The sequence below is a fragment of the Neomonachus schauinslandi genome, chromosome 5 (assembly GCF_002201575.2).
Source record: "Neomonachus schauinslandi chromosome 5, ASM220157v2, whole genome shotgun sequence".
Lineage (NCBI taxonomy): Eukaryota > Metazoa > Chordata > Mammalia > Carnivora > Phocidae > Neomonachus > Neomonachus schauinslandi.
Window position 1 is genome coordinate 37593100 of NC_058407.1, and position 24282 is coordinate 37617381.

A 24282-nucleotide genomic window follows, 5' to 3' on the forward strand; every position below is an offset into this window, starting at 1 on the left:
GGTATGCAGTGCAGTGGGGTCGGGATGTGCAATGTAGAGGGGTTGGGTGTGCAGTGCAGTGGAATCGGAATGCAGTGCAGTGGGGCTGAAATGTGCAATGCAGTGGGGTCAGGTTGTGCAGTGTAGTGCGGCTGAGGTATGCAGTGTGGCTGAGGTATGCAGTGCAGTGGGGTTGGGGTGTGCAGGGCAGTGGGGTTGGGGTGTGCAGGGCAGTGGGGCTGGGGTGTACAGTGCAGTGGGGCTGGGGTGTGCAGTACAGTGGGGTCAGGGTGTGCAGTGCAGGGGCATAGGGGTGTGCAGTGCAGTGGGGCTGGGATGTGCAATGCACTGAGGCTGGGGTGTGCAGTGTAGTACAGTGGGACTAGGGAATAAGTCACAGGAGCTGATCATGCAGAACCAAAGGTCACAGGGAGGACCTTTGTTTTTGTTTTTGTTTTTTGTTTTTTTCTTTCCATGCTCTCAGGATAAAGTACAAATCTGTAGTGTGGCACTCGGAATTCTGGGAGTCTGGTTCACTGGAGCCTTATCTCGCTAATCACTCGTGCTTGTACTTTATGCCAAAGCCACCGGGGAGGCACTGGATTCTCCCTTCCCTGAATATCTCTGTATGAGCTATTCCTTGTGTCTGCAGGACACTCCTTCCCATGATTTCCCTTCCCACTTCTGGTCATTTGGGCTAATTTTAGGCATTGACTCTTCCAGAAAGCCTTTCTATGCTGTATTAACAGTTGGCTGAGCTGCATGCCTTCCCATGTGTTTCTACAGAACATAATACTTCCCTCTAACATAACCTTTATTACAGTTACGCAGGGTCTTAGCTCCTTAAAATTAGGGAATGGGTGCATTTACTTTGTATCCCTTGTTCCCAACAGAGTTTGGCATATAAAACAAACATTTGTTGAATGAATGAACAATGGATCTTGAACCTGGCTCAAATCTCTCTCCAGAAAGTCTTAATAAAGGGTTGTTTAAATTATCAGATCTACATAAAAGGTGACAGTTTTGGAAAAGCTCTACTTCTGAATCATTCTGTAAAATCTTCAGATCCTTCATGTCACTGAAACAATTTAGCCTAAAATGTGTCTGTCCCCTAATTAAATAAGAAATGCTAACTAACTTAATTAAGTTTTACTTAGTCAGAAACTCCCAGTAGAAATGAGACAGGGGAGATTAAAACAAGTACAAAGCCACTTCTCTTTGTTTGTTCTCAGTGGCATTACCATTAAATCTTTCTTTCTCTGTCTTCTCTACTTAATAAAATAAAGGCCACAGGGAACCGGGAGCAGGTAATCAAAGCGGAGCACAATGCCTCCCTCTTTCCTAACACGTCTTCCTTTAGTACTTTAGAGAAGAAAAGCCTGGGGAATCAGAAGCTGTCAGCAGGTGAGAGAAACAGGACTTTTAAGTACTCTGATGTCAGGCTAAACTGAAACCAATGAACCAGCACAAACCTCAAAAGGGTCTAAGAGTCTAGACTCAATATTAGAAAATCAAGATGAGTTAGCAGAAATGTTCTAAGCAAAATGTGTATGTCTTTACCATATATACTTACGTAATTGATTTACAAACAGCAGCAAATTATTTAACTCTCCTTAGTTTATGTTTCTCTAAAGCTTTCTCTTTGGTTCTGATGGTTATGTGTCAAATTCAATATTGGTATAGATAATATTTGGAAATATATAAGTAAGCATCCTAATCTGTATGCTAATTAAGATTCACCCGTGTCTTAGGCCTTAATATTAATAAAATGAAGCTGTGACAATACGCCCAAATCAGAGGAGTAAAGTTTTTAATCATAGACAAACCCTCATCTAAAAGCCAAAAATGCAAACCTAAAATAAAACACAGGGTACAGCAGGTTATCAGGAAATTTACATTATCTCTTATAATAAAACATGGCCTCAGATGAAAAACAAGGTCGTTTGCTAATGGAGTTCTTTCTCTCCTCAGCCCCAGTGTGAGCTCTGTTTCTGTATAATTCATTCTGAAAATAGAGTTCACACTTACAGACCAATACAAAGTACCCAACAGTATAATTGTGGCATTATTTTATTTTGTTCTGTCTTGGGCTGCCTAACATTTGAACTCCCTTCTTATTGGATTGGAATTCCCCCAGTATGAGTCCTAGAGGGAGCTAGGACCCCAATTCCTACTATGAAATCAAAAGAAGAGAAGACATTTCTTCCTCCACTGCCTGGTACTTTAGGCATGTAACCTAAAATTGGCCAACTAGGTATTCCTACTATGTCAGTCTAGGGGGTTAATTCAAGTCAGCAAGTCTAGTTACCAATGTGTGGGTTCTCCTTAAATTTTTACCTCTGCCCCTTCTCCCTTGGGGTGTGTCATTTTTCTGAACCTGTCTCTTTAGTCTTCCCTTTTCATGAATTCCTCTTATGTTTAAATCAGCAGAATCCAGCATTCACTGATACAACCAGGCTGATAGCCAGCTTGAGCAAAACTGGCTTAAATTTCTCTCTTGGTTGTTTGCAACAACTCAGGATGGAGACATTGGATTGTCCCAGTTGCTTTTTTTGAAATCTCTTAGAAGTCTAAACAGGAACATTGTTGATGCAAAAGGATATAATTTCAGGGAGTCAAGGTAAGTTGACCAAATTTTCTAAAAATCCAGTACAAATCCTAAGTAGGTTAAAAAAGCAAAAGAAGAGAATGTGCTTTCAAAAGCCTTAATTTAAAAGCAAATGCTTCGTGCTCGCTTCGGCAGCACATATACTAAAAGCAAATGCTTCTAAACCCTAGTAAAACCAACTCTGCTCAACCAGTAGTTCTCAACTAGAAACGATTTTGCCACCCAGGAGACATTCAGCAACGCTTGGAGACATTTTTGGTCATTACAACTACGGGAGGTGAGCTATTGCATCTAATGGGTAAAGGCCAGGAATGCTGCTAAACACCGTACAGCGTACATAACAGTACCCCATAACAAAGAATTCTCTGGCTTAAAATGTCAGTAGTGTCGGGCGCCTGGGTAGCTCAGTCGGTTAAGCATCCAACTCTTGGTTTTGGCTCAGGTCATGATTTCAGCGTTGTGAGATGGAGCCCTGTGTTGGACTTCATGCTCAGTGAGGAGTCTGCTTCTCTCCCTCTCTCACTCTCCCTCTCCCTTTGCCCCTCCCCCCACTCTCTCTCTAAATTAAATAAATAAATAATAAATAAATAAAATGTCAATACCATCAAAGTAGAAACCCTTCCCTATGCTTTTATCTCCCTTTAAATCATATGTAAATAAATGCCCCCACAGAGCTAGAATACATGTTGCACAGTCCACAATACCCAAATACATTCATAATTACTTCTGAAACCTCATTTCTACCCTAATGTTAAAAAAAAAAATCTTGTACTTCATCTGTCAATATTGTGATTCACCCAAGAACTACACAGATGGGAAAGAACAAATAAACAAGAAAAAAGAGCAAATGAAGGAAGGGCACAGTGTGTAAAAAGACCTGTAAAGGACGAGGAGTGCCAGAGGGCATGACGGGACAACCAAGATGAAGAACGGTTGTGTGCATGGCCAAGAAGGTCTGGAAATGAAGCTTGGGAAATGCTTCATTACAAATGGCTTCTACATTCTGGGGGTACAGATTTTACTCTCTAAGTAATAGCAATTTTTAAGGAAAAGGTTTTTAACTGGTTGTTTCTTGAGGAAACTCCGGTGTCATGTTAGGTAGCAATCCAACAGGAGGGGAGGCTGGTAGTGGGGAAGTTGGGAGGCTGCTTCGCTACTGCGAGAGCTGAAAAGTAGCTGGACTGACGTGATGGCAACGTAGATGGAAGCAAAGGCCAGGAGAGGACTTACACATATTCTTAGAGGCTTGCTAAGCCCTCGCTGTAAAATGAGTCTCTTCCAGTACTGAAACATACAAATATAAGGGATAAAAGCTATCTATCTAAATGAGTTAACATATCTCTAGTTTTTCCAATTTGCATCAAAAGAAAACCATAGTAATGTAGGTCAATGAATTAAGTGAAGTAAAGGTTACACAATGTGAATGCAGGTTATTTAAGTAATTTCTATATGATTTCCAAATAACATATACAGAACATTTATGATATTACCTGCTCCAGAACCTCTTTGTAGGTAATAGTTGCTTTAGTGTTTGTAACAGGACTGTCATAGATGATAGCAATCTTATCTCCTTGACCATTTTCAATATGACGATCGATGGCATTGTAACAAATGTTAAGCATTCCTTCCACAAACCTGAAAAATTGGAAGGTAAGTGTCAATAATGCTTTCCAAAATATATTATTGCTTAACCAGTTTCTATATTTCTAGTTTGGTACCACTGCCCTTAAAAGTGTTTCCCCATGCATAGTATGCCAGATAATGATGTCTACAAAGTAGATATTTAAGATGGTACAGAAGGGACATCTTTTTTTTTAAGATTTTATTTATTTGCTTGAGAGAGAAGGAGTGCACGAGCACGAGTTGGGGGAAGGGGTAGAGGGAGAAGCAGACTCCACACTGAGCAGGGAGCCAGACGTGGGGCTCGATCCCAGGACCCTGGGACCATGACCTGAGCCGAAGGCAGACGTTTAACGACCGAGCCACCCACATACCCCCAGAAGGGACCTCTTTATTTTAATAAATATGTATTTATTTTGATGTGCACTAGAAAAAAATATATCTCACATTTCAAGGGGATAACTTTGTGGATTTAATTGCTTAGGACGAAACTAAAGTATGAAGCACCAAAATAATCTAGGTTACATGGATGAAATGAATTGTATGTAAGAGCAATGCAGGCCAAGCAAACATTAGGCTGAGAGAACAAATGGTAGATGTGTACTGAGTTTGGATATCTGTTGTAAAAAGACAAACTTACTGGAAAATTCAATTCTTTAAAAGAGCTATTTATATATACATTTTTTTGCATCAACTAAGTGTGATGCATCCAGTTGCACAAAGAATAGATAAGCTTTGTTCTGCTTTTTTTTTTGCGTTTTCGAGATGTTTCATAATTTGAATAAAGAATGGACATGCATATAAAATTTTAATTAATTTTTTCAAAGGCCTTTGCAATTTAGTGCTTTTCATCTGCTAATTGATCAATGCCTTCCTGTGAAAATACGGATATCATGTAGATAGATGGAGATACTTTTTAAGGAAATATATCTCATTTTTCCAAAAGAAAAGGCTTTGCATGTGCCACTTGTTTAGGAGGAGGGGATTAGAATAAAGCGTTCAAATACAGCAGTGGTCTATTTGTCCCAATGTCAGATTAGCAAATATTGCAACAATGCAAAATAACAAGAAAAAAAAAAAAACATTGATGCAAGAAGAAAAAGTCTTGTCAGATAGCAGAGGATCACCTTCAGGTCTTCACTCAAAAAGGCCTGTGTGAAATGAGGCAGTGAATTAAAAGCAGCTATAGATTTAGTGGTGGTATTAAGAAATTACACATACAGAACTCAGCAGGAGGAGGGATCACTTAATCAGGGTCAAATGACCCTCCACACTTCAATAATCGGACTATGACTACCTGACAGCACAGCACAAAAAGTAATTAACGTGAAGATTCTTAATCGCCAAGTGTGATAGGTTCGATATTTGTTCAAAAATATTGTCTCTTCCCCTTGGCCCCACCTCCATGTGGTTCATCCGTGGGAGCATGCTTTGCTGAATCAGCAGAGGCCTGAAAGCACTTGTACAGCTGGGCTCACTCACCTTCACCTCTACTTCCTCCAGAAGAGCCTCCCGGTATTACAGCTGCCTCCTCAGCCTCCTACCCAAAGCAGCTATTTGCAGGTGGGAGTAGAGCCCAAAAAAAGCGGGGAACCCAACCGAGTCAGATAATATGTCTTGGAGCCACGTTTCCAGTCATGCCCATCCTGGATCATCTGACCCCATGACAACCTAGAGATACATGGAAACAACTGCTGAATGTGTTAGATTTGGACATTTTTAGAGTTACTGGATACGCAGCATAAATGTGGCCATAATTAGCTAATACGCCAAGAAAAAAAGGTAGCTTGCTTAACATTTTGTGGCAGAAATAAGGGAAGATGTTTTATAGGATTTTCTCACAAAAATATTTACTTCTATTTTTTTTTATTTTGTTTCTGTTTCTGAAACAGAATATTGGAATATTGGCTTGCTGGAAGAGCAAATGTTTTTGTCATCATTCTCTTTTTTTATCTACAAGTTCTACTCTACCACACTTTGTGCACAATAATTAATTATGCTCATGACAGTGCACAAAAAAAGGGGCCCCCTCAATACCAAAGAACAGGAAGAATTCACTCTATCATCTGCTGACTGTTCTCCTACCGCTTTACTTATTCCTTCTCAATACCTTTCATGGAATCTTTTTCCTCTGTCAAATCTTTGACCAAGATTCTTAAGGCTCCATATCCATCCCTTGGCTCACTCTGCATACACTCCCTGGGTAATCTTTATACTCATATGGTTTAACTTCCATCTTTAGCTCCAGTCCTGACCTCCTTTCTGGACCCTTATAGCCACAGTCTGCTGGACATTGAAGGGTTTCAGAATGAGCATCCCTAAAACATGCTACTTTGACATGTGGATTATTTTGAGCAGAAGACAATCAAGGCCCAAAAGACTCAGGAAGACCTTTAGCCTCCCCCCTCCTTAACTGCTTCTAAGAATTTAGTTAGACGGCCTGGTCCAGGAAAAGATCTATCACCAAAGGTAACTACAAAGGGTATGGGCTAAGCATGGTAGGCTGTGGGGGGAGGGCTTGGCAGGGCTTATTTGTTCCAATTCCTCTCTATGTCACATGGTCTCTGCAAAAAAACATTTGCTCTTTCCATCTTCCTGTGAATTGTCTTCCTTCCCTTTGAAGCTCTAGGCCCCTACCCCCTTCACCTTAGCTCAGGATGCCATATAAGCCTCAATAGTCTGACTATTCGACTCTCTCATGTCTGTGTGAGGCTCCCATACATTCGAAATTAGTTTTTCTCGTTAATTTCGAATTACATCAATTTAATTAATAGATCAGCCAAAAGAACCTAGAGGGGTACAGTAAAAAATTTTTCCTACCCAACAAAATCTCTATTTGGAAAGAATAACATGTCCAAAACTATAGTCATTTTCACCCCACCTCAACCCACTGCCCCATCCCAAATGCAAACCCTCCCCTTCTCCTGTTTTCCATATTTCAAGGAACAACCTTGCAATCCCCGGGACCTGAATTAGAAACCCCAGAGTCAGATTTGATCCCTCATTCTCTACATTCAATCGGTCATATGTAACATCACATTAATCTCCGTAGATGTTCAGGTCTCTCATTGATAACCTGGGTTAGAATTACTGCCTCCTAATTAATCTCCCTGCCTCAGGCCTCAGCCCATCCTCTCAAGTCATCTCCTATGCTATTAGAATGTTTTTCCTCAATAAGTCAGACTGAGAAAGACAAATTCCATATGATTTCACTCTTATGTGGAATCTAAAAACAAAATAAATGAATAAACAAACAAAAAGGAGAATCAGACCTATAAATACAGAGAACAAACTGATGGTTGCCAGAGGGAAGGAGGTGGGGGAATGGATGAAGGTAAGTAGGAGATACAGGCTTCCAGTTATGTAACGAATAAGTCAAGAAGATGAAAGGCATAGTATAGGGAATACAGTTGATATTATAATGGCATTTTACAGTAACAGATGGTAGCTATACTTGCAGTGAGCACAGCATAATGTATAAAGAAGTTCGATCACCATGTTGTACACCTGAAACTAATGTAACATTGTGTGTCAACTATACTCAAATTAAAAAAAAAGTTTTTAAAGAATATTTTCCCTCAATGTAAATGTTCTCATACCAAATAGTGCTCAAAGTTATTTAATACTGTTCCATGAAGTTCAGAATAAAAACTATGTATCTTCCAATGGCATGCAAAGCCCATTCATCTCAGCTTTGTTTCTCCCCATCCAGCTTCCCACATTTCAGCTTTAATGAATTACAAAATTTGTAATTCCTGAGTCCAGTCAGCTGCTTTTTCTGTGGCTATCCTTTACCTTTACCACCACCCTCCCCCAGGCAGATCCAAAGCCCTATGCACATATGTCTGCCATGGTACTTATCACACTGTATTGACAATTGGTGTACTTATATGTCTCCTTCATTATACTGTAATCTACCTTATAGCAGAAACAATGTCATATTCTCCTTACAGTCCTAGGATCTACTATAGCAGTTCTCATATTAGGCATTCAATATATATTTGATAAATGAATGAATAAAAATACTAGTGAATGTTCAAGAAACACTGGATTTAAGATCCAGGTAGAGTAGCCAGGGCAGTTTTTACTATCTCATTTTAAAGTTGAGAGAACAGAGACTTAACAAGAATAATTCCCAGGACATTTGGCAAGAAATTGGATAATGCCATACCTGCAACCCAAGTCTTTAGACATCTAGACACACATCAGTATTAACATCATATTAATTATTTCATTTATAAATAACCTATTTTCTATCTTCAAGTTCACTGATTCTTTCCTCTGTGGTCTCCATTCTGCTGTTGAGCCAATTTGGTGAGTTTTTATTTTGGTAATTGTATTTTTCAGTTCTCAGATTTCCATTTGGTTTTTCTTTATATCTTGTGTTTCTATGCTGAAGCTTTCTATTTCTTTATTGTGACTTAAAAAAAATATTTTGAGTATGTTTATAATTGTCTGTTGAAGCATTTTGATGATGGCTGCATTAAAACCTTATCAGATAGTTCCAATCTCTGTGTCATCTCAGGGTTGGCATCTATTGATTGTTTTCCCACTCATGTTAAGATTTTCCTGGTTTTTGGAATGACGAGTGATTTGAGATTGTATCCTGGACATTGTGGGTGTTTTATTATGAGACTCTGGAGCTTATTTAAAGATCCTATTTATATTCCAGACCTCCCCTAACACTATGTCGGTGGAGGAGAGGGATGCCTCATTACTCCCAGGTACAGGTGTTAGTCCCAGTTCCCGTAATGGCCTCCTTGGACACTGGTGGGTGTGAGGGGTATCTCATCACTGCCGGATTAGGATGAAAGTTCAGGATCCCACTAGGCTTCCATGAAACTATCCTGGCTGAGAGGAGGCACCTTTTTACTGTTTTTCCACGTGGTCTCCACTGACACTGCCAGATGGAAGAGTCTCCTTACCTCTCTACCTTAGGCAGAATGAAAGGTCTGACTCACAAAATAACCTTCTCTGACACCACCAGGGGAGGTGGCAATGTTTGTGTTGCCACCTTAGAGCCTGGCTAGAGTACAAGTCTAGACTCTGCACCAGGTTTTCATGGGTGAGGATGGGATTGGGGTCATAGTTTTTTCTGTAGCATTTGGCTGGGTTAGAATTTTAAGGGTACCCTTTAGGACAGGCAGAAAGGAAATTCAAATAAAGGGCAGGGCCTGTAAACAGTGTTAAATAAGAACTGTTGCAGGAGATAACAAATTGGCATGGCTCCAGAGGAGGTAAGAGTTAATGAATATACCACTAGAAATTGGCTAGACTTAAAGATTGGTTTACTGTGGCTGACTGGGCCAAGTGACCTGCAAGGAGCTTCCCAGCTCAAAGATTTGATTATTCTACTATGACAGATTCTTATTTCATTTTAAACCAAATCATTTCAGTAAAGGTCAATTGAATGCCTTCTATGTGCTATCTCTTCACTGTCCCTTCTAAATTCATGAGCAGGTTTTAAATGGGTTATCTCCCCAGATTATTAAAATAACTAATGCCCACTGAGAAACAACTGAGAAAATATACTTTGGGGTATTTTATTTTTTATATATGTAAATATTTTGCTCCTATGTTTAAGATTGCATTATGAGCCTTTCCCAAGGGCCGGAAAAATTAAAACACACACACACACACATTTAATGATGGCATAATATTCTATTCAATGGCTATTCAATAATAATGTTAACCCTGTATTGTTGCAAATTGCCTTTCATAATACTGCCATTATTTTAAATGATCTTGGAATGGTGTTTCTTATAGAGAAATACTGGTTACATTGTTTTTTATTACATTTGCAGGCAAGTATTCCTACAATCAAACACATACAACAAGTAATTAAATTCCTTCTGGAAATATTGAATCAATTTATATTACAATCAGCAATACCTGAAATCCCATTTTATCACACTCCTCCAAATACAGATTATTCTCAATCTTCTTCAGTTTGAGAAGTGAAAAATAGTTTTAATTTTGGTTTGACTACTGGTATTAAGAACAATGTCTTATCAAGTTTTAAAAGTTCCTTATATTGAACAATGAATTTATGTCTGACATGGTTACAAATTATTTTCTCAATTTATTCATGAATTTCAATTCATGGTGTTTCCCGACATAAAAATATTTGAAATTTGTATGTAGTCAAATAAACTCATCATTTTCCTTTGCAATTTCTTCCTCTAAGAAATTCATAATACTCTCTTCTGGTTTCATTTTTTATACTGATCCCTGACATATGCCAATAATTTATTCATGTATGTATAAAATCTGTATGTAATATATATGATCTAGTATATTTACACATATGTATTGTATGCTATCTGTGTATATATATGTATGTATATATGTATAGGTATACATATACATATGCCTAAGTACTTATATTTATATTTATATAATGATGTGGTGGTACAATTATATTTGTTTATTTATCCATAGTCAATTTTACAAGCATCAGGGTTTTTTGTACAATTTTTGTACAAGCATAAATTTGTGACTCATGCTTACTATACTCATTCTTTCATGATGCTCCAATCTTCCCATATGTATTATGCATATATATCAGAGTCTTTGCCAGGGCTATGTAGTTTCTAGATACAACTACTTGAATGTTTTCATTCAAGTCTTGTGAAGAGTTTTCTCTTTAAACTCAGTCAGCTTTTAGTTCTGTTAAAGAAAGAAAGGAAAAAACTTCATATTCTTTATTCTACCATATCTCAACTCTGAATTTCTTCTGCAGAAAATTGAAAGAAATCTGAATGTACCCCACAGCTCACTCGAATAACAGAAAAAAATACAAAACTGAAAACAAATTGATAGCAATAATGGGACCACTAGAAATGGTACTACCACAGATCAGAGCAGGGGCAAAATTTGGACTACATGAAGCAAACAGAAGTAGAATGACTGCTAAATCCAAAAGTCATGAAAAACATGTTAGATCCAAGTGTACTGATACAGAAAGATTTCCATGACATCTTATGTGCTGTCAAGTTAAAAGAAAGAAAGAAAACAATGTGTAGAAAAAATTAAACAACCATACCATAGAATATATTTATGGGGAAACTATAAACCCCAAGCAGGGAATAAAGAGGCTCCCTAAAGGCTCTCAATACAAGTCTGAAATAACACCACAATCAGAGGAAGGTAGGAGTAAAAAATGGGCCATAGGTGTTTGGATGGATAATCAAGACATAAGCCATACACACATATTCCCCCACCTACATATACATTACACAAACTCTCACCAGCCCAGTCTAACTTTCTGAAATAGGGAGAGTTTCTGTATGGATGATCCTCTAGAATATTTAAGACCTGTAGAACAGAGACAAGATTCTATATGACTTCCAGGAGGCCTAGAAACCCTACATACCATTGCCACCTGGAAATCCCCTTTGCTCTCAATCACAGGACGAAGGACTCTAGTAACCAAAATATGCATTCACTGACACATGAGCAAAGATCCTTACCTGGATTCTGAGATGTACTCCAATCAGCTACCTGAACCTGGACACTCAGATGAGCATATGTGTGTGTATGTAGCTGTTCATGTATTTGTGTATGAATATATATATATATTGTCCAAAGAGAGGACAATATAAAGCTGAGAAGTGGGTAAGGCATATTTTCAACATAAATAACAAGGGGAAAGACATATTTTTAACTTCAACAATATATAAAATGTACCTAAAAATCAATATGAAAAAAATTAAAAATCCAATAGTTAAAGAACCTCAGCACACTATCCATTGAGGGAAAAAAATTGATAACGGCCAATAAGTAAAAAATTATGAGACGATCAGGAAAATGAACATTAAAACAATAATGAAATGTTATTTTTAACCCCCATTGGATTGATATAAAGATATAATACACAGTACTTATAATTTATTCAAAGCAAGATGCTGGTATGTTTATCTCTGTGCTGTATAAAAGCACAAGGAGTCTAGAACAATATACAAGTAAATATTAATAGTGGTAAAGTTGGGCAAAAGAAAAATTGATGGGACAGTATGAAAAGGGATAGTCTATATTTTTCTGTAATAAATACTTCTGTGTAATTTGATTTTTACTAACATGTATTTATGAATTAAATGGATGATTTAAATATATTTAAGTAAAAATATAAATTTTAACAGAAGACTGCTTGGCTCTTCGTTTGACTGAATTATCAACTCCATATCATTATAATTACCATTGATGAAAAAAATTTAATTAAATAAAAGCATCTCTTTTCAATTTTCTTCTGGTAAAAAGGAGTATTTCTTATACTTACGACAACATCTAAACTCAGTTTTAAGAAACTGAAACTTGGATCATCAAACTTTTGCTTCTTCTTTTTCTTTATTTTTCTCACCAGAATCAACCTCAAGCAGTTAATATAGTAATACTAATAATGGCTACATAGAACTTTCAAATTACATGGAGATCTATCATAAATCTGTGTTCATCAGTCCTGCTTGCTGTCCATTATGTTTTGGTTGCCCTCATTCCAGGCACTTGTAAAACTGCACTTGAATTGAGGCATGGTCATGAAGCTTGCCATGGCCCATGAACATGGCTACAGAAGTAATGCAAGAAGTCCTCAAGATCCAGCGTGTTTTCCACACTTCCTTCTCTCTGCCACAAGGACCAATGACATTCTAAATGGTGACTGCCCTGTCAGCCTGTATTTTTGAATGAGTACAGCTGACATGAAGCAAATCTCCTGGGTAACCAAAGACAAATTTACATGAATGAGAGACACCTGGGCTATTTTAAACTAGAGGTATTTGAAGGTCATTTATTCCTGCAGCACAACCTGGTCTATCCTGACTGACAGATAGAAAAGTTCTCAAACCCATCAATTTTAGCAAATTCAAACAAACTTTAAAATATTTTAAAATATTTCATATTTCACAATTTAAGAGGCAGACAGATACTTTCCAGGGCAAAACAAACAAACAAACAAACAAACCAAAAACAGGGTAATGTCAGCTGCCTTAATTATGTAGTCACTATAATAATGTTAGATGTCCCTAAAAAGAAGTCAAGATGCACCATCATTAGTGTCTGAGCTCACAGAGGTGGAACTGAGAGTCTTCAGAAGGAACTCCATTAAGACGAAAGCTCTTGGCAGGGGTGCCTGGGTGGCTCAGTCAGTTAAGCGTCTGCCTTTGGTTCATCAGGTCATGATCCTAGGGTCCTGGGATTGAGCCCCTCGTTGGGGCCCCTGTTCAGTGGGGAGTGTGCTTCTCCCTCTCCCTCTGTGTGCACTTTCTCTCTCGAGTAAATAAATAAAATCTTTACAAGAAAAAAAGAAGAAAGCTCTTGAAATTCTTTCCAAACTTCTTTATGCATGATTTTCTATTTTCCCTTTCCTTTTTCTCATTAACCCCTGCTAGTTTACATCTAGCATAAAACCTTGGACTCAGCTCTTCAGAGGGAATCTTGTTTGAATTTGACTTCACTTCTTCCCCTTAGCCTATGCTGAATCCTGTCTTCCTAATATTTGACTTTAGCCCACCCTGTATTTCACTTTGACCTTGTTCATCAAACGAGTTAAATTGGAGTGTGTACTTGGCCCACACACTGGGCTGAGTGGATGAATGTAGGTAGATATCTGAAGGATTTTTAGGAGGTTGGGAGCCTGACAAGTTCCATAGTCTTGATCTCTAGGTACCAGAAGAAACTAGTGCCAAATGTTCACATGATTCTTCTATTCCCATCAATTCTCATGATTACCAAACTTCTCTTTGTTGAGAGCTAAAATTTTGTTATTTAGGCATGTATTTGTTAAACCACTTTTAAACATTATAAAAAGGAAATAAAACTCTGACACTAAAAAGAAAAAGAAAAAAAACTTCTTTCAGAGGGGGAAAATGATAGCAATTACTCTGTGAATTTGATTAACCGGGTACAGAAAGTGGAATTGGTAAAGTTTAAAATGTTCCTTTCAATTCGACCACTCCCTCCTATTTCAAGAATAAAACTTACTGTATTTTCAAAAGTGTGACCTATGAAATTCTTTCACAAACTGCTATATTTCAATCTGTAAGAAGTAACTGTTGAAAGCTACCCCTGGCACAACCATATTTGTGTTGTTTTTTTTTTTTTAAGATTTTATTTATTTATTTGAGAGACAGAGAAAGAGACAGAGAGAGCACAAGCAGGGCAGAGAGAGAGGGAGAAGCAGACTTTCGGCTAAGCAGAGAGCCTGACATGGTGTTCAATCCCAGGACCCTGGGATCATGAGTTGAGCCGAAGGCAGATGCTTAACCAACTGAGCCACCCAGGCGCCCTAGCACAACCATATTTGGTAGTCACAGTGCTGCATCCCTCTCTGTAGTCCCAGCTTTTGATTTCCATACTGGACATACATTCACCATTAATTAACTGGAAAGTCCAACTCACAATTTACCTTCTGATAGGAGCTCCCTTCCTTGGATCATACTACAATTTCCTTCCTTGATGACCACCTATTTGGGTCTTTATTTTGGCACAATTTCAAAAAAAAAAAGTTCAAGCTCTTTTTTAGAAGTTAAATAAACCCAAGGATAACATACTGAAAACAATTCAAAGATGATGGATATATTTGGCTATCTACACACTAAAACACTAAATCTATACTAAAATAGTGAGGAATGTATAACCATGATAAGGAATAATTCATTATTTTATAGGCAGACTTTGGCAGATTACAACCCCCAATGTTAGCTATCAATAATGATCTTCTCTTCAGAAGTTTTTTCATCCAACAAATTTAACAATAATTTGTCGTTGGCTAGACCTGAGACTGTAAAGAAAAGGGGAAAAAATATAATCGGGACCATGTCCACCATTCTAAAAGCCAGAATGATTTACATAACTGTAATAGGAAGCAAAATGTGGCAAATTTCCTGGCAGAGGTCGAAACTGAGTATGATGAAAGTACAGTAAAAAAGAGATTAATTCCAACTAGAAGAATGTGGTTAGGCACTGGTGGATGTTGAAATGAATGTAGTATAGTTGTTTCAAGGGTCTGAACTCTGAGGTCAAAAAAACCAGAGTTCAAATACCAGGCATGTCAGGTACTAGATGTGGGACTGCAGGCAAATTAACATGCTTAGGTCTTTCTTCCTCCATCTATAAAACTGGGAAAACAAAACAAAAAACAACAGAGCACTTACGTTGTGCCAAGACAACGCTAAGAACAGTTAACACAAATTCATTCAATTCTCATAATGACTCTGTATACAGCAATATCATCCTCCTCTTATAGATGAGGAAACAGAGGCACAGAGAAGTTAAGTGGCCTAACCAAGGTCCACACTGGTGGAATGCATGTCAAACAGTCAGGCTCCAAGTCACAACCACTTATACTGTGTTGGTGTACTCTATATCCTCCATAACCACAATTTTATACACATTTCATTGACTCCTTTCAATAACCCTATCAGGCAATTACTATTATTATACACATTTACAAATGGGGGGGGAACTGGCTTAGATAAGTTATGAAAGCACAGTGTTGTGGCAATGGGTATAAGGGGCTAAAGTAGGACACAAGGGGAGGGTGACTGTTGCAAGATTTCTTGTAATAATAGTGTTGCAGTGATAGAAATGGAAGGCAGGGAGGGGTGTGAGAAATATGGAAGATTGAAAAAAGAGATTTTTAGAGAAAAAGAGGAAGAGAATGAAAAGAATGCATATTAAAGAAAACAGGGCTCAAGAGGAATCTGCAAACCATAATCACAAGCCAAATCTGGCCCACAGTCTGTTTGTGTACATAAAGTTTTACTGAAACACAGCCACGCTCAATTGTTTACAGACTCTCTGTGGCTACTTTTGCTTGATAACAGCAGAACTGAGTGTTTGCAATGGAAACTAACTGGCCCACAAAGCCAAAAAATATTTACTTTTTGGCCTCTTAAAGAAAAACTTTGCCAATCCTGTCTCTAGAGAAGCCTTGTACAATAGAAATTTCTGTGATGATGGGAAGTTTCTGTCTTTTCAGAATAGCATAGCCACAGGTAGCTGGCTAAATTTTAATTTAAATTAATTAAAAATAAATATAATTTAAAATTTTGTTCCCCAATCATACTAGCCACCTTTCGAGTGCCCAATAGCCACATGTGGCTAATGTCACTGCACAACTAAATTTTAAATGTTACTTAATTTTAATTAAGCTCAAATATAAATAGCCACATGTGGCTACAAACTACCGTATTGAACAATGCCGTTGTAGGGAATTTCGAGGAGACAGAAGTAGTCCCCAGCATCAAATACTGAAGAGAGATCAAATGAGGTAAGGACTCCAGGTCAATCCATTGAAAAGGAACACATAGGTATTGGTGTTCTTTGGGAGAGCAGTTCGGATACAGTGATGAGCACTGAGGCCACTGCAGTGGATGCAAGTGTCCTAAAGGAGAGGAGAACCTGGAGTATAGACAACATGGCTGAGAAGTGAGGATATAAAGACAAGGGGGATGCTCTGGCTTCTCTTTAGCTTGTACAAACTTTTCAACTGGCTTTTATTAAACAGGTGAAAAGTGAAGGTAGCTGAGGGAGGAGGCACTGAAAATTGACAGAAATATTATTTTTCAATGGCAATGGCAGTGAGATAGATACAAAAATTAGGCAAAATTCAGGTCCTGTTTAGAAGTGCAAGTGCATTAAAGCTGCTGAAATAGGAGATGTTGGCGGGGGGAGCATACCATGAGCCAAGACAAGGAAGACCAATGCAAGCCTTATCTTAAAAGCCTGGAATGCCTTGTTAAGGAAGTGCAGGCAAATTAAAAGGTCTAGAGCTGGAGAACACTCTGCTTAGAAATGGATTTCAGATCAGACTTGAGAGGCAAACAAGGAAATGGAATCAGTTAGGATCTCTTAACTAGCCAAGAGGAGCAAATAAGTAATGAAAACACGGGGGAAGAGGACCTATTATAGAACCAAATCAAAAAGGAACTAGAAGTAGGAGGAAGGACGGTATCAGAGAAACCTGAGGGTTTTTTTTTTTTTTTCATCTCTGGTTGTCAAGTTTATATTGTCTTTAAGGGAGATCTGGAATAAGAAGAAAAAGGAACAGTTTTGAGGTAGGAAAAGGAACTAATATTTTGTTAATCGCCCATATGCCAGGTTCTGCGTCTGGTAATTTATATATATCAAATCATTTAATCCACACACTATCCCTTGAGGAGGACACTGTTATTCTCATGTTATAGATGAGAAATGAGCCTCAGAGAGGTCAAGTAACTCCCCAGAATTACAAAACTAACATGCGGCAGACTGCAACCCAGTGCTTTCTGACTCCAAGGAAAATGGGATGAATTTCCCATTTTACATGTCTGTGTGCTTATTTGAGTAATTCTTGTACCTTCACTAGAAGCTGTTTCCTGTGGGCAGAGACCATGTACTAGCTCATTAATGGCACACAGCAAATCCTCAATAATTATTTTTAAATAAATGCCTGCGAGTGTGAATGAATGTGAACTGGAGTAGTACTCTTCTGACACATTAACACAAATAAGAAAGAGTCTCATGAGGTAAACGCTCAGTAAAAAACAGTGACTAGCTCAAAAGACTACTATTGCACACAGAGAAGGCTTTAAGCATTTTTAAGAGGGCATGATATTGCTTTATTCACACGGGGACATCTCACCTAAATTACAGATACTTGGCCTTGAGCGATATCAACTGACTGTTCCAGGAAACCCTCCAAATTGGGTAATTGCTTGCTTGGGGCAGCATAATAACCTTATGTTAATTTAACCACCAGGGATATTGTTTCTGTAAAAGTATTTGGAAAGCACATCTCTCTATAGGACAATTATTTTAACAGAGAAACCTAAGACAAAGAGCGAGACATCCCTTAGCCCTACCGATCCTTTATAGGTGAGTACCTACACACAGAACCTGGCCCCACCCCCCCAGCCCTAGTCACAGCTTGTCCCAGCTCAACATGAAAGGACAGCCCAGGCATCTGCACCTCTGCCAGATCACCTCAGATTCAAATGGAATGAACTGCCAATGGTGAGAAATACAGCCAACAGGATAAAGAATAGAAAGAAAGACTCTCAAGAAATCAACACCTGTTATCTGAACTATATCCACTGCCAATGAAGAGAAAAGGCATGAATGAATGATCTTAAAGATCCATGGGTTGTGAGTCATGCCTGACAGTTAAATTCAAAGCTGAAAGTGAAGACACCATTTTATCCTGTTGGTTTTATTTTTATTCTAGAAGAAATTCAGGGGAAAAAAAAAGAGTTTAAGCAAACAGAAATAATATCATAATACTTTAATATAAAATATTTTTATATTTATATTAAAATATTTTATATTTTAATACAAAAAACAAGATAAAATTATAATTAATTAATAGTAAAGGGCAAATGTTAAAGATCCAATCAAAACATGTTTAAATTTCAAAGCATGAATTCATTAAGATTGAAATATAATCATAAATAAATATAAATTTAAAAGTACATTTTAAAGGAAAGGAAACTTCCTCAGTCAGCCCTTTTCAAGAGAGCATTTTCAATCAAACAACTCAGAAATAAGTCATCATAAGCTCGTAAGGAACCAAACTCCAAACCAGAGCAGGTTCCTAGGAAACCAGACCTACAGACCAGGGCCCACAAGGTCTCCAAGCAGGTAACCCTGAAACCTCAAAATTATCCAGAGAACCAAGAAGGGACAGAAGAGGAGGCACCACACTCCAATTCCAAGCATTATTTGTCAGAGGGAAGAGAAGACACCTCTCAGCATTTAATCCTGATAACAATGATGAAGTGATGAAGAAAAAATTAAAGAAAGAGGAGAGGGAGAAAGAAGAGAAAGCAGCCCCAGAACTGTGCAGAGAAGGAAGTCAACTTGTTAACATGGTTTACTTTACTCTGGTTAAAGACAAATGTGAAGAAAGGGAAGAAATAGGTAAGGATTGAAAGTAATGTGCTTAAAACCTGAGGACTTTAAGGCTTTTTCCTATTTTCATATTACATCATCATCTTAGCTATCCATTTCTTTCTCTTTAAGGCTATAACTCACACAGAATGACACACCACAATGTCCTGATGAAACTCTCCTCTACAGCTGAGGCTCCCAGAAGGCAGACACCACATTCATTAACTCATTCTGCACAACACTTAGCTCATGTCCACAGAGAGATGTCTAATACAAGCTCTTATTAAAGAGGAGGAATACAATCAGTCATTTTAGAATGTCTGAGAAGAACTTTTTCTTCCCATTGAACCATATAAATTATTCTGAGATTGTTTCTACAAAGACTGTAATTGGGAGAGAGACAAAGGGGGCATCAATTTTGTTTTACTGCTTAAAAAAATAAAAGATATGAAGCAAATGTGACACAATATTAAAATTTTACAAAGCCCAGTGTTCAATGTCCAATAAATTTTTATCTTTATTTATTCTCTAAATATTTCATAAGGAAGAAAGTTGTGAGACTTTATGCACAATATTAATCTTTTTGGAGAAAAAAATTGACAATATACATCAGAAAGTGTATAATTTCTCTTTGATCTAGAAATCTAAGAATTCTTCAGCAGGAAGAAAGTTAAGAAAGAAAGAAGCAGATAGAGACAGAAAGAGACATTTTTGGAATGCTGTGTCCAGAGGTGTAAGTATATCTGCCTGTTTACAATAGCAAATAAAGAGAAACCACCTAAATATCCACATGAAAGATTGTGAAATAAAAATTTTTACATTCACCTGATATGTTAAAACATTCTGCAAACATTAAAAATCATGGAATAGAAGAATAGAGGACTGGAAAAATCACACCTTATTACAAGTGGAAAAATGAGCTATCGATAATATGGATAGTATAATTCCATTTTTCAGCAAGAACAAAAATAGAGACCTAGAGAATCAAACAGTCTGACAGACATATAGATTTTTTTTAAAGGCAAAACACATACACAAAAAATATGAGTGTGTGCCAAAACTGGCATATCTGAATAAGGTTTATAGTCTAGTTAACTGTACTGTTCCGATGTCAATTTTGGTTTTGATAATGTCCTATTTGTGTAAGATGTTACCACTGGGGAAAGCTGAAGGATAGGTACAAACAACCTCTTTGTACTATTTTTGTAACTTCTTGTGAGTCTATAATTATTACAAAATTAAATTATTACAAAATTACAAAAAGAAACAAAACCTTACAGACACAACCATGCTGTAGACATAGCTACAAAGATAAATCTAATTTGACTAACTTAAAAATTTTATTATGCCTTTTTTCCCTAACCTTATCCTCTAAATAATCTTAAAACAGTATCACAAACTCTGTGTTTTATCCTTGCTGATCCCTCAAAATCTACATACATATTACATTCATAGATAAAACATTTTCCGTTAACACTTCCATAATTTGAAACTTGAATACAGTGCAGTCTACTCAATTTTCTAAGAGTTCATTATCTAGCACCTGCTAAGCTCACTATTTCCTTTATTCTCTTTGTTGTTACTTGTCTTTTCCTCACTTTCCTTGTGTTAGCACCTCTAGCAGAAAATGAGAGGCTGTACAAATAGATAAAATTAAAACTGGTTGATTCTTTTATCTATGAAAGGATTCATTAATTAGAAAGTGGCTACTGTTGATCAAAATGTGAGGTTGTATCCTCTAGTTATTCACACCTCAACAATCAAAGGCAATTCAGAGTAGAGCTGACTAAAATAAAACAAATTTTAATACCCATATTTTCAGAAAATTATTGCTAGATAGTCCCCATCACTTGCAATTACTCTTTTTAAACAGGAAAATAAAAGCGATCTCAAGCAAAAACAATTTTTCCTTGGATGTATGAAGTTGGTCTTCAAGGTGACACCCTATCTGGAATCTCATTCAGCACGTGGAATAGTTCCTGGCTTAGAAGGCATTCGATAAACGTTCATGGAATGAACAAGAGAAAGAAGGAAAGGATGAAGGAACAAATGAGTTAATGAATGAGTAAGTTCTGAGCCCAAAAAACTCCACCTTTATAAATATAACAGGCCAACAAACATAGATGTGTGTATATAAATGTATATATGCACCAGGCTTGTTTTTTAAATCTGTTAACACTGGTATTGTGGTAATAAGATGGGATTAACTGGAGAGGAATTATGATACAGTGAGAAGCTGATATACTCTAAAGTCTAACAGATCTGGTTTTTCATCCCAGATCTGCCACCTGCATGCCAGGTAAACATGAGCAAGTTACTTAATCTTCCCTAAATTCTTCTTTAAGAATGTATGTATTTGATAAGTTAAAAAACCTATGGTTAGGAGTATTGTTATTATTACTATAATAATATATTTTGCATTCTGTAACATTTTAACACACGTACACATACACACGTGTGCATACGCAGTCATACAAATTCACACAGAGAGTGAAATCATCTTCCAGGATTTAAGGGATTTTGATTAAGAGCATTATTATTTCTATCAGATATAGACTTTGAAATAATTAGATATTTAATAAGAAAATCTTCCTAATTAGAGGTAATTTTTACCAATTATAAATTTAAAAATTAATTCTTTTATAACTTAATTAAACCTAGATAAGAGAAAATTTTATCAAATTAGATCTACCAAGCCTGTAATTACAAATCACATTTCAAACAGCTCCTGAAATATTCAGGTGAAATAATGAAATGTTGAGTAAACAGTAGATCTTGAGCAGTCAGGATCCAGCATTTTAAAACAATAATAAAATCAATGTCATATTTTCTAAAATTCAAGCTCTTACCAGAATATGATCAGCTTTTACTTCAAATAATAATATTAAGATTAGTATCATTATGGCAATATCATAAATGTGCCCTAGAAAAATAATATTTTTGTATCATCTCATTGCTATCACTTTTTAATTTTTTATTCTTTTTTAATTGAGGCATTGACATATAACATTATATAGGTTTCAGGCATACAATATAATGATTTGACATTTGTATACATTGCAAAATAATTACCACAGTAACTCTAGTTATCATCCATCACCACACAGAGTTACAATTTTTTTTTCTTCTTGTGATGAGGACTTTTAAGGTTTACTCTTAGCAATTTCCAAATATGCAATACAGTATTAGTAAGTATAGTCACCATGCTGTACATTATATCCCCATGACATTTATTTTATAACCAGAAGTTTGTACCTTTTGACCTCCTTCACCCATTTCACCCAAATCCTTACAATCCCCACTCTGGCAACCACCAGTCTGTTCTCTGTATCTATGAACTTGGGTTTTTGTTTTGTTTTGTTCATTTTGTTTTTTTTAGATTCCACATATAAGTGAGATCATTCAGTATTCATCTTTTATCACTTTTAACCAATGATTTTCATTTGATCATTAAAATTTGGTTTATTCGTTAACTTATTGACTACAAAATGACTAATAAATGACAATCTGGTAACATGATATTGGTCTAACTCTTAAATCTGAAATTCTTAGAATCTGATACGTGCCAGAGAGACAACTTTTTCAGTCCATACTCACATGGGGACTTGGTCTGTACCACGTAAGTAAAGTATTTACCTCCTTGTAGCATGTGTGTCTTTCGCTTAATGATTGAAAACCCATGCTGCCGTTAAAATAGTCTCTACTACAACTTAAAGATAAATGAGTTAAGGGGAAGCAAAGGGAGCCAACTGCCTCATCAGGAAACTTAGACCCAAACAGAATGCAAACTGGTGCAGCCACTCTGGAAAACAGTACAGAGGTTCTGCAGAAAGTTAAAAATAGAACTACCCTATGACCCAGCAACTGCAGTATTAGTTATTTACCCAAATGATACAAAAATACTAATTCAAAGGGATGTATGCACCCCAAAGTTGACAGCAGCATTATCAGTAATAGCCAAATTATGGAAAGAGCCCAAATGTCCATCAACTGATAAATGAATAATGTGGTATATATATATATAGTCACACAGTGAATCAGTACACACACACACACACACACACACACACAGTGGAATATTACTCAGCCATAAAAAGAATGAAATCTTGCCATTTGCAATGATGTGGATAGAACTAGAGAGTATTATGCTAAGTGACATAAGTCAATCAGAGAAAGGACAGATACCATATGATTTCACTCCTATGTGTCATTTAAGAAACAAAACAAATGGGGCACCTGGGTAGCTCAGTCGTTAAGCGTCTGCCTTCGGGTCAGGTCATGATCTCAGGGTCCTGGGATCGAGCCCCACATCGGGCTCCCTGCTCAGCGGGGAGCCTGCTTCTCCCTCTCTCACTCCCCCCTGCTTGTGTTCCCTCTCTAGCTATGTCTCTGTGTCAGATAAATAAATAAAATCTTTAAAAAAAAGAAAAGAAAAAGAAACAAAACAAATGAACATGGAGAGGTGAAGAGAGGCAAACCAAGAAACAGACTCTTAACTATGGAGAACAAACTGAGGGTTACTGGAGGGGAGATGGGTGGGGGAATAGGTGGTAGGTATTAAGGAGTGCACTTGTTGCAATGAGAACTGGGTGCTGTATGTAAGTGATGAATCACTAAATTGTACACCTGAAACTAATACTACACTGTATGTTAACTAACTGGAATTCAAATTAAAAATTTGCAGAAAAAAAATTCAAACCCTTTGATGCCTTCATAGAAAGAAGATTCATGAGTCATTTTGGGTTCTGGTAGGAGGGGTAATTCAGGTATATCTACCTACAATTTATACAGGAACCCAGATAGAAGGTAGATTAAAAAGATAAATCTATACATGTGGTGAAGTTTCAAAATCAGTGCAGTTGATATACACAAGGTTATGTGCATTCCATTGGGGATATAAAGGTGGCTGAGACCCGATCCCTGCCCTTCCATGACTTAGTCATGATTTGTTAAATTATTGGTAGAAGTGTTAGCGGAGTGTGAGCTTATCTAATAGATGTATAGTGGATGGAGATGAGCATTGAGCATTCTTTGCCAAACTACCTTAAAGGGAAATAAGATTCGAGATGATGTGCTTTTTAGGAAAAAAAAAAATTAGTAAAAACATGTGTAAAAGTGGAATCTAGGAAACCAGTGAAGATTTACAATTCCTCTCAAATCAGAGAGCAGAAGATACACAGAAACACAGATGACAAATGAGGAAAGGGGAA

General features: G+C 37.1%; 1 protein-coding gene across 1 annotated transcript in view; it reads right to left on the reverse strand.

The window, feature by feature from the left end:
- The window catches only part of ACSS3 (acyl-CoA synthetase short chain family member 3), a 140339-nt gene that overhangs the window by 103425 nt on the left and 12632 nt on the right, over nucleotides 1–24282 (reverse strand). The window contains exon 2 of the mRNA XM_021689851.1: nucleotides 4078–4222. Coding sequence (XP_021545526.1) covers nucleotides 4078–4222 — 145 coding nt within the window. The remainder of the gene's footprint in view (nucleotides 1–4077; nucleotides 4223–24282) is intronic.